The sequence below is a fragment of the Gigantopelta aegis genome, chromosome 8 (assembly GCF_016097555.1).
Source record: "Gigantopelta aegis isolate Gae_Host chromosome 8, Gae_host_genome, whole genome shotgun sequence".
Taxonomy (NCBI): Eukaryota; Metazoa; Mollusca; class Gastropoda; order Neomphalida; family Peltospiridae; genus Gigantopelta; species Gigantopelta aegis.
Genome location: NC_054706.1, coordinates 11,612,500 through 11,626,839, shown reverse-complemented (window position 1 = coordinate 11,626,839; position 14,340 = coordinate 11,612,500). Strand labels below are relative to the sequence as shown.

The following is a 14,340-nucleotide window of genomic DNA, read 5'->3' as shown; positions in this document are numbered from 1 at the left end:
CTCGACACAGTCTAGATCCACCCCTGTAAACAGACGATAATAACGTGAGCGAAAGCGGGTGATCGAATCAGTTGAATTCAATACAATGACATTCAACGCTTTGGCGGAGCTATGGTTTTATAATGGAGACCCCGCTACTTTCTCTGGTCCGATACATCATCTAACGTCAACTAAATTTGTAAAACTCAGGTGACGGCAGATGTATCTGTCTATACTTTCACCAAGACCCTACATACTTCACTCATTCCATCCCGCGCCCCTTCAGCCAACACCTCTCTATCCAGCACCTCTCCCATCCCCTGCCCTGTCCGACCCTCTCCCTCGTCCACCCTCCTCCTCTGTGGTGCAATCTGAAACAGCCTTTGACTTACAGTTGACGACGTTAAGAGCGGCCCGACAAAAACGTAATGACCAGCGAACAGTAGCGATACGGCACGAGGGCCTCTTTTCTGATGATCAATACATACATACATCTCAAGTGCGGAAGACTTTGAACATTGGTCGCCGTAGATTTCTCTCCGCCTGTTCGTGAACCAGTGAAAGGTGCTCACACGTTATCTAAGCTCAGCGAGCGAGTCGCTCTGGGTTGTTATGTATTAGTACACTCGGCGCTAAAGACGACCCGTGTTAGTAATAAAAAAAAGTTACACGTGTTGGATAAGTTTCAAGTGTCGTGTCGTAGCATTCAGGATATTGATAACTATGCGGATGATCAGCATTGGATTACCAGAGTTGGGATTCTTACCTCTCTGTCCCCCGAGCCTCTGAAGGGGCGTTGTTCGGGTGATGGGAGATTTGGCGGGAAACTGTTCGGGTATCGTCTGTGTGAAACACATGACGGAGATAATAATCTTTGAGAGTGACAATGGCAGCGAGACGACGAAATGGGGGGATACGGGTAACGATACGAGGAACAATACGGCGGACGTCCCCTTCCTGGAAATCCCTCTCGTCCTGTCCATGGAGTCGCAGATCGGCCTGATCGTCCTCTACTCCACCACCACCCTCCTGTCGATCGTCGGCAACGTCCTGGTGGTGCTGGTCTTCATGAGGGGCAGGCGGTGCCGCACGGACATCCGGCCCTACCTCGTGAACCTGGCCATGGCCGATCTCGTCATGTCGCTCTTCTGCATGCCGTTCACGTTCACGTCGGTGATGCTGAAGACGTGGGTGTTCTCCAAACCCATGTGTCCGGTCGTCCTCTTCATGCAGCATCTCTCCGTCTCCTCCAGCGTCTTCACCAACATGGCCATCGGCATCGACCGCTTCCTCGTCGTCATGTTCCCGCTCAGGTCCAGGCTGACTACGTCCAGGGCCAAGTACGTCATCATGTCCATCTGGATCTCCGCCGTTGGTCTGTCTTCCGTCCAGCTGGTGGTCGGCAGGGCCACGGACCAGTACATGGACGGATACCATGTGGTCACCTGCGACGAGATCTGGACGAACCAGCAGTCGAGGAGGATCTTTACGACTTTTGTTCTATTTATTACCTATATTATTCCACTGTGCATATTGTCTGTGACCTATTCTATTGTGTCTATTCTTTTGTGGAAAAGAACCGCCCCTGGAAATGCCGACCAGGCCAGAGATATGCAGCAGCTCAAAGCCAAACGCAAGGTGAGCATCTGCTTGTTATTTTTATTTAATTTTTTAAATGTCAGAGGCGGATCCAGAATGTAATCAATGTGGCTCGTCCCCTTCAGCCACCTATTATTAACCTTTGAATCCCCCACGTAAACAATAACACCCATTTAACACAGACGTACAAATACGCTCGTCATGGACCCATTATATGCTGACTTATATCATATATGTAACATAATTATAAGTCTTTACACTATGTGAAACGTTTTCTTACAAGGAGCGGGACGTAGTTCAGTGGTACAGTGCTCGCTTGATGCGCGATCGATCTAGGATCGATTCCCGTTCCCATTGGGCTATTTCTCAAACCAGCCAGTGCTCCACAACTGGTGTAACAACGGCCGTCGTATGTACTATCCTGTCTGTGGGATCGTACATATAAAAGATCCCTTGCTGCTAATCAAAAAGAGTAGCCCATGAAGTGGCGACAGCGGGTTTCTTCTCTCAATATCTGTGTAGTCCTTAACCATATGTCTGACGCCATATAACCGTAAATAAAATGTGTTGAGGGCGTCTTTAAATAAAACATTTACTTCCTTTTCTCACAATAACGCAAAATAACATTAAACTACAACGTGAGAGTACCCCCTACGGCGCTGATTATTGTGGAACCGCCACTGACGTTAACTATTTTCATCTCGACTGCAGATAAATTTGGACGCTGGCTGATTAGATTAAATAGCCCATGAACGAAGTGACACTGCGTTGTTTGGAGGGGTCCGTTCCCACCGCGCTGATTGGTCAATATTGAACACTCGACAGTCCTAACCATCGCAATTTGTTCATTAATAGCTTAAAACACTATTTCAGAAATTATCGCTTAGGGGGGTCGGGGGTAGACAGCCAAGTGGTCTGTGAGTTAGGTCTTCAATGAATGAATGAATGAATGAATGAATGAATGAACGAACGAACGAATAAACGAACGAATGAATGAATGAACGATTGAATGAATGAATGGATGAATGAATTGACGAATGAATAAACGAACGAACGAACGAACGAACGAATGAATGAACGAACGATCGAATGAATGAATGAATGAATGAATGAATGAATGAATGAATGAATGAATGAATGAATGAATGAATGAATGAATGAATGAATGAACGAACGAACGAACGATCGAACGATCGAACGAACGAACGAATGAATGAATGAATGAATGAATGAATGAATGAATGAATGAATGAATGAATGAATGAATGAATGAATGAATGAATGAATGAATGAATGAACGAACGAATGAACGGACGGACGAATGAACGAATGAATGCATTTATGAAATAACAATGAATGTTGGATTGTTGTGAGCATAGAAGGGGTGTAAAGCATGGTGCAAGAGCAGGGTGATTGTAAGACGTCCGAATTACGATGGTTCGTGTTGTAGACCCGTCCTGGGGGTGCAGGAATTGAACGGATGTGAGACATCACATTTATCATGTCATATTTAATAGACCTAATATGCATACGAGGTATCCAATAATTTATGAAATCATTACTTCTGAATTTGACTAGGTAGGGGTGCGTTACCGCATGTTGCTGGAGACTAGGTTAGGCAGATAGATTTGAAACCCTATTTTAATTATATAGGTGGTTGGTAATGGAAAAGACGTACCCTCTCAACCTTAACTAATTTTTTTTTTTTTTTTATAATAGCTATTGACGAGTATTGAAATAATAGCTGTGTGTTTTACCGAGATTCGTAACTGCGACATCGATTTTAAAAACACGTAATATACCTTAGCGTTAACCATTTTACCGCTGGAATCTTCACGTAATGAAAAAATCCAGCTTTTTTTTTTCAAACCGTAAAAGCAAAACAACAAACAAAGACAAAATCAATAACAACAACAACAACAACAACAACAACAACAACACAAAAAATCACCCCACAAAATAGCGAAACAACAACAAACAAAAACACCTCAGCACATTGTTTCATAAGCGATTGTTACCTGTTAATATTAAAGACGCGACATTTGGCCACAAAACCCTTTTTTCACTACATAAACCACTACCCAATTAGCAGCATGATATCTTTTACGAACATAATATCACAAGCCATGGTCATTATTACTGAAGTCAGGGAACCCTCGCAACATGGTTGGAACAGGAAAAAAACGGTATGGATCTAAAGGGAGTTAGTTAATCCTAGCCGACATTGCACCACAGCAAAACGCTGTATTAAAATAAATGAATAAATATTTAACGACATCCCAGCACAGAGAATACATCGACTAGTGGATATCACGCTCTGTCGCGTCTCGTTTCCGTAAAATGTGTAACACGTCGGCGAACGACGCAGACTGACATAGATAAATGCAGAATAAACAACGTGTTTATAAAAACACAGCCGCAGCCGAATCCGTGTCGGATCTGTACAGATTAGAGTCCGTAACAGATAATGTGTAAACCAGGCTACACTGCGCTACAACCTACATGTTAGTTGTGAACTTACACAGGGAGTAATATACTTCAGAGGTGATACTGACAAGATAGTGGTATATATATTCTCACCTGTGATGGCAGATAGGGGGATGAGAGAGAGAGAGAGAGAGAGAGAGAGAGAGAGAGAGAGAGAGAGAGAGAGAGAGAGAGAGAGAGAGAGAGAGCCACAGAGAAAGAGAGCCACAGAGAAAGAGAGCCACAGAGACAGAGACAGAGACAGAGACAGAGATATGGAGACAGACCGAGAAAGCATGACATGTCACATATGTTATTCTTACAGATAAAACAGCAAAAGTTAAAGTTTGTTTTGTTTAACGAGACCACTAGAGCACATTGATTTATTAATCATCGGCTTTTGGATGTCAAACATTTGATAATTTTGACATATATTCTCAGATAAAGATCCCGCTACATTTTTCGATTAGTACCAAGGGATCTTTGATATGCACCATCACAAAGATACAATAGCACATTCCAAGGCATTTGATATACCAGTCGTTTTGCAATGGCTGGAACGACAAATAGCCCAATGGGGCCACGGACGGGGATCGATCCCAAACCAACAGCGCATCAAACGAGCGCTTTACCACTGGGCTACGTTCCGCCCCCAAAAAGTAGCAAGATTATTATTGTTTTATTTATTTATTTTAAATAATTATGAAGTTTCCACGACAGGACAGTAATAGCACCTACCGGCCTCGGTGGCGTCGTGGTTAGGCCATCGGTCTACAGGCTGGTAGGTACTGGGTTCGGATCCCAGTCGAGGCATGGGATTTTTAATCCAGATACCCTGAGTGAGTGCTCCGCAAGGCTCAATGGGTAGGTGTAAACCACTTGCACCGACCAGTGATCCATAACTGGTTCAACAAAGGCCATGGTTTGTGCTATCCTGCCTGTGGGCAGCGCAAATAAAAGATCCTTTGCTGCCTGTCGTAAAAGAGTAGCCTATGTGGCGAAATCGGGTTTCCTCTAAAAAACAGTGTCAGAATGACCATATGTTTGACGTCCAATAGCCGATGATAAGATAAAAAAGCAATGTGCTCTAGTGGCGTCGTTAAATAAAACAAACTTTTTCTTTTTTAAATAGCACCTGTATTGGGTGAACGAAGAGCGATGCAAGATTATGAGGGACACGAAACCCAGGTCGGCATTCTCAACAGTTTTTAGATATAATCTCTTTAAAAGATTTACGCGCTTACGCACGTTTTATTTTTATGTTTTTGTTTAACGACACCACTAGAGCACATTGATTAATTAATCATCAGCTATTGGATGTCAAACATATGGTAATTATGACTCGTACTCATTAGATGAAGCCCGCAAAATGTTTCTTAATACAGCAAGGGATCTGTTATATGCACTTTCCCACAGACAGGAAGCACATACCACGGCCTTTGATCAGTTGTGGTGCACTGGTTGGAGCGAGAAAAAACAACAATCAGTTGAATGGATCCACTGAGGTGATTCGATCCTGCGATGCAAGCATCTCAACCGACTGAGTAAATCCCGTCCCCCACCCCCGCACACACGTGTGCCTTCACAAACACATTCACTCAAATAATAAAATGAGCATTAAGGGAAATGTTATACCCAAAATATTGAGACAGTCTGATATCAATAATACCTTCAAACGCTAAACAGATTTTGATGAAGGATTGTTAAAATATAATTTTCTAATTTTACAAAATAGATTGAGTCAGTTTTTTATCGTTCTATTTAAAAAAAAAAAATTGTAACCGAAATTGTATTTTACCTCCAAACGTTTTAGTACATACAAAAAGTATATGAAGAGTTATATCCATTTTTCATTTTCAGTAAAAGTGATTTTTTTTAATTGGCGTATATCGCATTTTGACATAAAAAAACAAAAACGGGATTTACCCAATACAATTCCATAAGGAGCAATCACGTTTTGCAGCAAAACAGCGGGTCTACGATTAGCCCTTACTGACATACAGTAATGGCTTTAACTAAAAACTAGATAGAAAATGGTTTATATCGCATTTGGCGCCTGAACTCTTCATATATTAGTATAAATGTTACATTATGCATCTATATTCTTTTTTTTTTAAATCCTCTTTTTTTATCTAGGCACTCGGGTATTCAAGACAATTAGGTTACCAGTTTTAAGAATAGAATGCGTTTAATCAATGTTTGGCAGTAAAAATGGAATACCGGAAAACATATATCAATATGAGTAATATATTTTACATTACTATTGCCGTTATTGTGTTATTTAAAGTTGTAGCTTGTGGGTTTGTAGCTGTAGCCATTACGACAGACGGCGAATCAATCAACTCTCATGTAATGCGTCTGGGTAATAAAGTCTGTAAAATAGTTTGAAATATAAAATATTACATTAATAAATACATTCGGGATTCACATTAACTTAATTATTTCAGATTTTGTTTGGCGATGGAACGAAAACAATTAAATCTTACGTATGGAATGTCTAAAGGCGACCATCTATATTAAACTACAAACATTGATGCAATGCATATACGAATATACATAATGTTCAAAGCAAAAAGAAAACAAATAAAGAGAGAGAGAGAGAGAGAGAGAGAGAGAGAGAGAGAGAGAGAGAGAGAGAGAGAGAGAGAGAGAGAGAGAGAGAGAGCCAGCCAGCCAGCCAGCCAGCCAGCCAACCAGCCAGCCAGCCAGCCAGCCAGCCAGCCAGCCAGCCAGCCGGGAGGGGAGGGGAGGGGAGGGGAGGGGAGACAGAGACAGAGACAGACAGAGGGAGCACATGAAATTGAACTTATTCAAAGATAGACAACTGAAATTGAAGCGCTCTTCAAAGTTAGATGATTGAAATTGAACTTATATTCAAAGTTAGACAGTTGAAATTGAACTACTATTCAAAGTTAGACAGTTGAAATTGAACTGTTATTCAAAGTTAGACAGTTGAAATTGAACTGCTATTCAAAGTTAGACAGTTGAAATTTAACTGCTATTCAAAGTTAGACAGTTGAAATTGAACTGTTATTCAAAGTTAGACAGTTGAAATTTAACTGTTATTCAAAGTTAGACAGTTGAAATTTAACTGCTATTCAAAGTTAGACAGTAGAAATTGAACTGCTATTCAAAGGTAGACGGTTGAAATTAAACTGTTATTCAAACTACATGTAGAGACGATTCGTTGAATAGAAGAATGAGCACCTCGTTGAGAAGACAAATGGACATTATCATTTATTTCACTGAAACCTCATTAAACTATCTGTGTCGGCAAAACATTTAGACTACTCAGCTTTCAGATGTCAGCGCAATACTGTCCATGATCAGGCGCCTGACTATCCAGGAGCGGGACCCGGAACAGACATGCTTGAAACCTTAGTGGTATATAAGCATGTTAAACCAATTAAGCTAAGCAATACCAACATGATATTCGTTCATACGGGACCTAGTTGTAGTTCAGCGGTAGCAGTGCTTCACTGAGATTGGTGATTAAAGGAAAGGAATATTTAAGAGAGAGAGAGAGAGAGAGAGAGAGAGAGAGAGAGAGAGAGAGAGAGAGAGAGAGAGAGAGAGAAACACATAAGCTACTCCCATCGATAAAGCAGCAAAATATAATTTAAATGCATTTGCACATAGGCAAGGCAGTACACACCACGATCTTTGATGTACCAGCCGCGAGCGATCTATCGCCTGATTTAAATCACAGCCCCATGTTAGAATAGTTAGTAACCTATAAGGTCCCAATAGCTGATCGATCTTATGATCCACTGCGCCTCACGCTGTAGCTACCACAATATTCATCTTCCTTAGGGAACGGGGTGGGGGGGGGGGGGGGGGGGGTGTCAAGTAGGTCAGTGGCAGAGATCTCGCTTAAGATGCGATGGATCATGTTGAGATGTAATGGGTCGTATTGAGATGCGATGAATTGCATAAGCATGTACTAGCTCATATTGAGATGTGATGCATCGTATAGATATGTATACAGTGAAACGTCTCTAAACCGGACAGCATCGGGACCAAGTAGAAAGTCTGCTTGTAAGAGGTATCAGGTTTAGATACGTTTTTCTCTGCACAGATATTTTTAAAAGGACCATACAAAACGTCCGGTTTTGATGGAATTCCTGTTTACAGAGGGCCCGGTTATGAGAGTTTTTACTCTATATGATGGATCGTACTGAGAGGTGATGGATCGTATTAAGATATAATGGATCTTATTTAGATGTGATGAATTGTATTGAGATTTGATGGATTATATATATATATATATAATGGATCTTACTTAGATGTGATGAATTTTATTGAGATGTGATGGATTATATAGATATAATGGATCGTATTTAGATGTGATGGATTATATAGATATAATGGATCGTATTTAGATGTGATGAATTGTATTGAGATGTGATGGATTATATATATATATATATATAATGGATCGTATTTAGATGTGATGAATTGTACTGAGATGTGATGGATTATATAGATATAATGGATCGTATTTAGATGTGATGAATTGTATTGAGATGTGATGGATTATATATATATATATAATGGATCGTATTTAGATGTGATGAATTGTATTGAGATGTGATGGATTATATAGATATAATGGATCGTATTTAATCAATCGTGGATCGTATTGAAATGTGAAGGATCGAATTGTGACATGATGGATCGTATAAATTTATAATGGATCGTATTCAGATGTGATGGATTGTATAGATATATAATGAATCGTACTGCGATGTGAAGGATACTGTTATATTAAAATGATCGTATCGCTAAAACTGTTGAAAAGGCACGCGGCAGTTTATATTGTTTTTGCTAAACTTTCACTTTTATGCATTTTTTTTCATTTATTGGCATTTTTAATTGTACAAATGACAAATAATATTTAATTTGATTTAAAAATCGATAATGCGTATCCCAATGACCCAACCTTTGCACCCGCGCGTTAGTTATAAATGCAGACATTACTATTAGATATAAATCGAATCTTACAGGGAACGTGAAATATCGTTTATTTTATTTCCTTGTATTGTTGCGTGGATTATATAACAATCTGGACCAGAGACGTTTAGCATACAAATCGATAGTCTAATAGATATTTGCATCTTGAAAGCAGGAAATCTGGACTGAACATCACATTCAGAATAGTGCTATGGATATGCAACTCAGACTGTACTATGAAACAAGTCAGGTGTTAAGACCGTACAATGAAACAAGTCGGGTGTTAAGACCGTACAATGAAACAAGTCGGGTGTTAAGACCGTACAATGAAACAAGTCGGGTGTTAAGACCGTACAATGAAACAAGTCCGGTATTAAGACCGTACAATGAAACAAGTCAGGTGTTAAGACCGGACAATGAAACAAGTCGGGTGTTAAGACTGTACTGTGAAACAAGTCAGGTGTTAAAACCGTACAATGAAACAAGTCAGGTGTTAAGACCGTACTATGAAACAAGACAGGTGTTAAGACCAAAAATTAAACAAGTCAGGTGTTAAGACCGCACACTGAAACAAGTCAGGTGTTAAGACCGTACTATGAAACAAGACAGGTGTTAAGACCAAAAATTAAACAAGTCAGGTGTTAAGACCGCACACTGAAACAAGTCAGGTGTTAAGACCGCACACTGAAACAAGTCAGGTGTTAAGACCGTACTATGAAACACGCCAGGCGTTAATATTATGAACTATGCGATATGTCATAGGGTGGCCTCCAACAGTCTACCATTAAGTTATTCTAAAACTTCCAGGAGTCGTCCGTTGATGATTTCTATACGGAACTCATCTCTTCGACAGACACTATGGAGTAAACATGTTCAAGGCCTTGCGTGTGAATTTGTACATACATACACACGCACGCATGCACGCTCGCACACACACACACACACACACACACACACACACGCATGCGTGCAGGCTCGCACACACACACACACACACACACACATACACACACATACACACACACACATATATACACAAACACGTAATTAAACGATGTTCCATAATATATAAAATCCACGTGGATTATTAAAACACACACACACAAAATAGCAATGAGTTCTGAATATATTTAATGCTGTTAAAAAACAAATAACGACCTGTGTATTTGCCAAAAGACATTAACCTATATGTTTTAATATTTCGCAGCAGGTAGGAATGTGAAAAAACAGGTTCTGCCTCTGGATGCAATGGATTGTCGCTGAAAACTAGTTTAAAACAATAGAAACGTTAAAACTACGAATCTAGTAACTGTACTTGGATTACAAAATATAAAAAAAGGCTAAAATGTATTTATAACTATACATTTGGCATTAGGCTGTTGATATTTTTAAAAGCATATTTTACATTACGCTTTTAATGATAGTCATTAGGTTCGAGAAATAATCACATGATACATGTCGTAGCTAGGATTGGAGTGGGAGTAGGTTAGTAGTTTACAAATGAACGTTTCGTGTTCATAGAGAACACTGTATTACTATGACATGGGGACGGGACGTAGCTCAGTGGTACAGCGCTCGCCTGATGCGCGATCGATGTAGGATCGATTCCCGTCGGTGGGCCCATTGGGCTATTTTTCGTTCCTGCCAGTGCTCCACTTTCAATATCTGTGTGGCCCTTAACCATATGTCTGACGCCACTTTCATCTTTCAGTGGAGCAACTCCGCATCTAAACTTAGCGAGGGTACTTCTTTGGTATCGAGGCATGAACCTGGTAACATAGGGCTCTACTTTATAAATATCTTTAAAATAACAAGACATTCTTAATGTATTGCGCTCAACCCTTGATCTGCCGTGTGGTTCCATTAACGCTTGTTTCCATTCGGTTAAACATTCGTCCTTGGCTCTGTCCTGCATCTTGTTGACTACATACTTTTTACTGTATTTGCTCTTTAAGTTAAGTCACTCCCAAGATTTGCTTGACAAGTTTAAAAATATACAAGACAGAGCTCACAGGGCGTTTAAACAACTGTGATGATATGTACTGGTTAGCCACTGTCCATACCGTAATGATAGTAGGTATTAGCGAAAGAACCGTTTTTTTTGCTCGTTCCAACCAGTACACAACAACTAGTCAAAGGCCGCGGTATGTGCTTTTCTGTCTGTGGGAAAGTGTATATCAAAGATCCCTTGCTACTAATGAAAAACGAAATGTAGCGAGTTTCCTCTGTTGACTACGAGTCAGAATTACCAAACGTTTGACATCCAATAGCCGCAGATTAATTAATCAATGTGCTCTAGTGGTGTCGTTAAACAAGACAAACTTTAACCTTCTCAACCGGTGGCACCCGTCACGAGCACAGAACCTCCTGTTGCCGATTACAGAATACTTAACTGCATTTAAGAGGAGATTGAACTCTGTCTACCTATTTCATACCGAAACATATGTCTTGCCTGTGGGATATGCAACTAATCGTGGTTGGGGTCAATAAATAGCCGAGGGCTCGGCAACTAACCGATGCCATGATGATGTCAAACGACGTCAGCCGAACAGTTCCCGAATAACCAACACACATTTCTTTCAAAACCAGCGAAATGTCATTAGCACTACACAAAGGATAAAGGAATTATATCTCCTACAACTGTGACATGATTACCGCAGTTTAGCAATTGGAGCTCAAGGTTTGAATATTTTAAAGGTTTGTCGTTGTTTTTCTTTTGCTCACACGTCTTAAAAGGTTCATCAGTATTCCGCGCCGAGCCATCACGGCAGATGTAATTTGTGTGTGCTAGTGACTAATTATTCACGATTTGTGGTAAGATCGCTCTCCGACAAATTAGGTTGCAGCTGTTGTTGCCATATCGTTCATGAGAAGAACGGAAAAGTGTTTCGCATCTTTATTGCTTTTTTTAAAGTTGAAGTCTCAAAGTGGCATAGAATTTTTTTAAAAGATGAAGCAGACTTGTACATTTTTCTTGTAACATTTAAAAATTATACCTTGATTTACATGTCAGTTAAAATTTAAAAAATAAATACAAATAATTTCATTTAAAATGTGTTATATTTAACGACACCTCTAGAACACATTGGTTTATTAAGCATAGGCTATTGGATGTCAAACATTTGGTAATGTTGACATATAGTCTTCGAGAGGAAACCCGCTACATGTTTTCCATTAATAGCAAGAAATATTTTATATGCACCATCCCACACACAATTATTTGGTATACCAGTTGTGGTGGACTGGCTGGAACGAGAAATAGCCCAATGTCCCCACTAACGGGTGCAATATCAAATTAGCATAATAACGAAAATATGTTTGTTCATTTTTTTTTTTTGTAGTGAAATGTAAAAATTATACAACCACAAATTACATCCAAAAATTACATCCAGATAATTTCATTTACTGCTCTATGTTGTCCCAAAATTCTATAATTCAGATCAGCATGTTGACACCTGGGGCCTAATTCACAAAGCTCTCTTAGGCTCTGCTAGACAACAAAGCATCTTCTTTGCAAGTCTTTTAGCATTGCACTGCGATATCGTAAAATTGCGAGAGTTTAGTGATTTAGGCCTCTGATCTCACTGTTTACATTCAAGTTGCACTTTGTCTTCTCTTTTAATGGATACGCGATCAATATTTTCTATGCATTTTATATTTTTCGCAATTAATTCTGGAGGAAACCACTGGTTACACATTACATTTTGTAATACTCTGCAAGACTTATAGCTGGTATCGATTAATATGTAGCTATTATTTATTTTTAGTATCGTAAATATCGTAAATATAAACACAGCAAAATATGAAACTTGCATCATCGACAATGCCCCTTTAACGAATAGGCCCGGAGGTGTTCGAGTTCATCCTGTATACAAATATTATATTCACAGTCTTTAATTTTACATTCCTTTGAAGTGTTTTTTGCTGAATATTTTATGAGTAATTTATCGCTACCTCAACAAAACAGTAAAAACAAAGTTAGCCTCAAACATACCCATAAACATTGCACCGAGTCACTCGTGTTTTTGTTTTTGTTCGCCATCTTTTCCCATTGTTTGTTTGTCAGTATATAATGATAGGCAATACAAATCAATAAACTGTAGTGTAAAAGATGAGGTAAGCTTTTTCTCGTTCCCACGACTAGTCTATAAAAGGAAAATGCTTATAAATGATTCCACGTTACGTTTCGATAGTAGTAGCCTATGCGGTTACAGCGGAAATTCGTTTCGCCATCTATATACAAGTTTGTTTTGTTTACCGACACCACTAGAACACGTTGATTAATTAATCATCGGATATTGGATGTCAAAAATTATTATCCATCAAACATTATTTGATAACTGGCATACGTAGTCATCAGAGGAAACCCGCTAAAGCAGCAAGGGATCTTTTATGTGTACTTTCCCACAGACAGGAAAGTACGTACCACGGCCTTTGAGCAGTTGTGGTGCGTCATCTATACAGTCAGGTTGCCTGTGTATATATAAAACGATGCAATTTTTTTAAAGAAGCGTTTATTAACAAATTACCATCACATTTGTAACTCTCCTTTTTGATACAGGAATAAAAGTAATAATGTTTTGTTTTTATCAACGATACCACTAGAGTATGTTGAGTAATAGGATGTAATTGTGGCACATAGTCTTCAGATAAAATCATTTACTTGTTTTCCAGTACCAGCAATGAATCTTGTATATGCATGGTCATGGCCGTAGAGTCATGGGGTCATAGGGTCATAGGGTCATGGGGTCATAGGGTTGTACTTGCGACGGTTCCTTCGTCCGGGACAGGATTTGATATGCAAGACAGGTCAGGTCAGGTCAGGCCATAGTGTTTAACGTGTACATTCATAAAATGCTGATGTAGCGCACGCCTGTCATGGGCGCACGTGTCGACGTAAGCCGGCTCCTCCGTCCAGGACAGGAAAAAGGTTGGGGTGGGTGGCAGGAGGGGACCGCTCGCGCTAGCAAGTGCAAGAGAGCACCAGAAACCGGGGATGTTTACATCGATCAATTTCCAGTTGATAACACATTTCATATATTAAGCATTAATGCATACAAAACTAGAAGAAACATGTCAGCATCTACGTATTTAACCGAAACGTTGTTGAATGTGGGTGTTGTCGGGTTTCTTCCTGTAGTGTATGTATTAGTGTTTAATATGTGAAATATAAATGTGTTATAAGCGAACTAAAAAATTATTAATGTACACGTACTCGTAATGGTATTTAACATCAAACACATGGGGGCCAAATTTACAAAGCATGTTTATATCTTACTATACATTTACTATGCTTAAACACCTCCGTTTAATCAAAACAGACTTCGTAAATTCGTCCAACGA

General features: G+C 39.6%; 1 protein-coding gene across 2 annotated transcripts in view; it reads left to right on the top strand.

The window, feature by feature from the left end:
* The first annotated feature begins 343 nt into the window (after window positions 1-343).
* LOC121379306 (prolactin-releasing peptide receptor-like) overlaps window positions 344-14,340 on the top strand; it is a 139,128-nt gene continuing 125,131 nt past the window's right edge. For both annotated transcript variants that reach the window (XR_005958828.1, XM_041507860.1), the window contains exon 1: window positions 344-1,617. Coding sequence is in view for 1 of the 2 variants with exons in the window: in XM_041507860.1 (XP_041363794.1) it covers window positions 787-1,617 (831 nt within the window). In the remaining variant the exon portion in view is untranslated. The remainder of the gene's footprint in view (window positions 1,618-14,340) is intronic.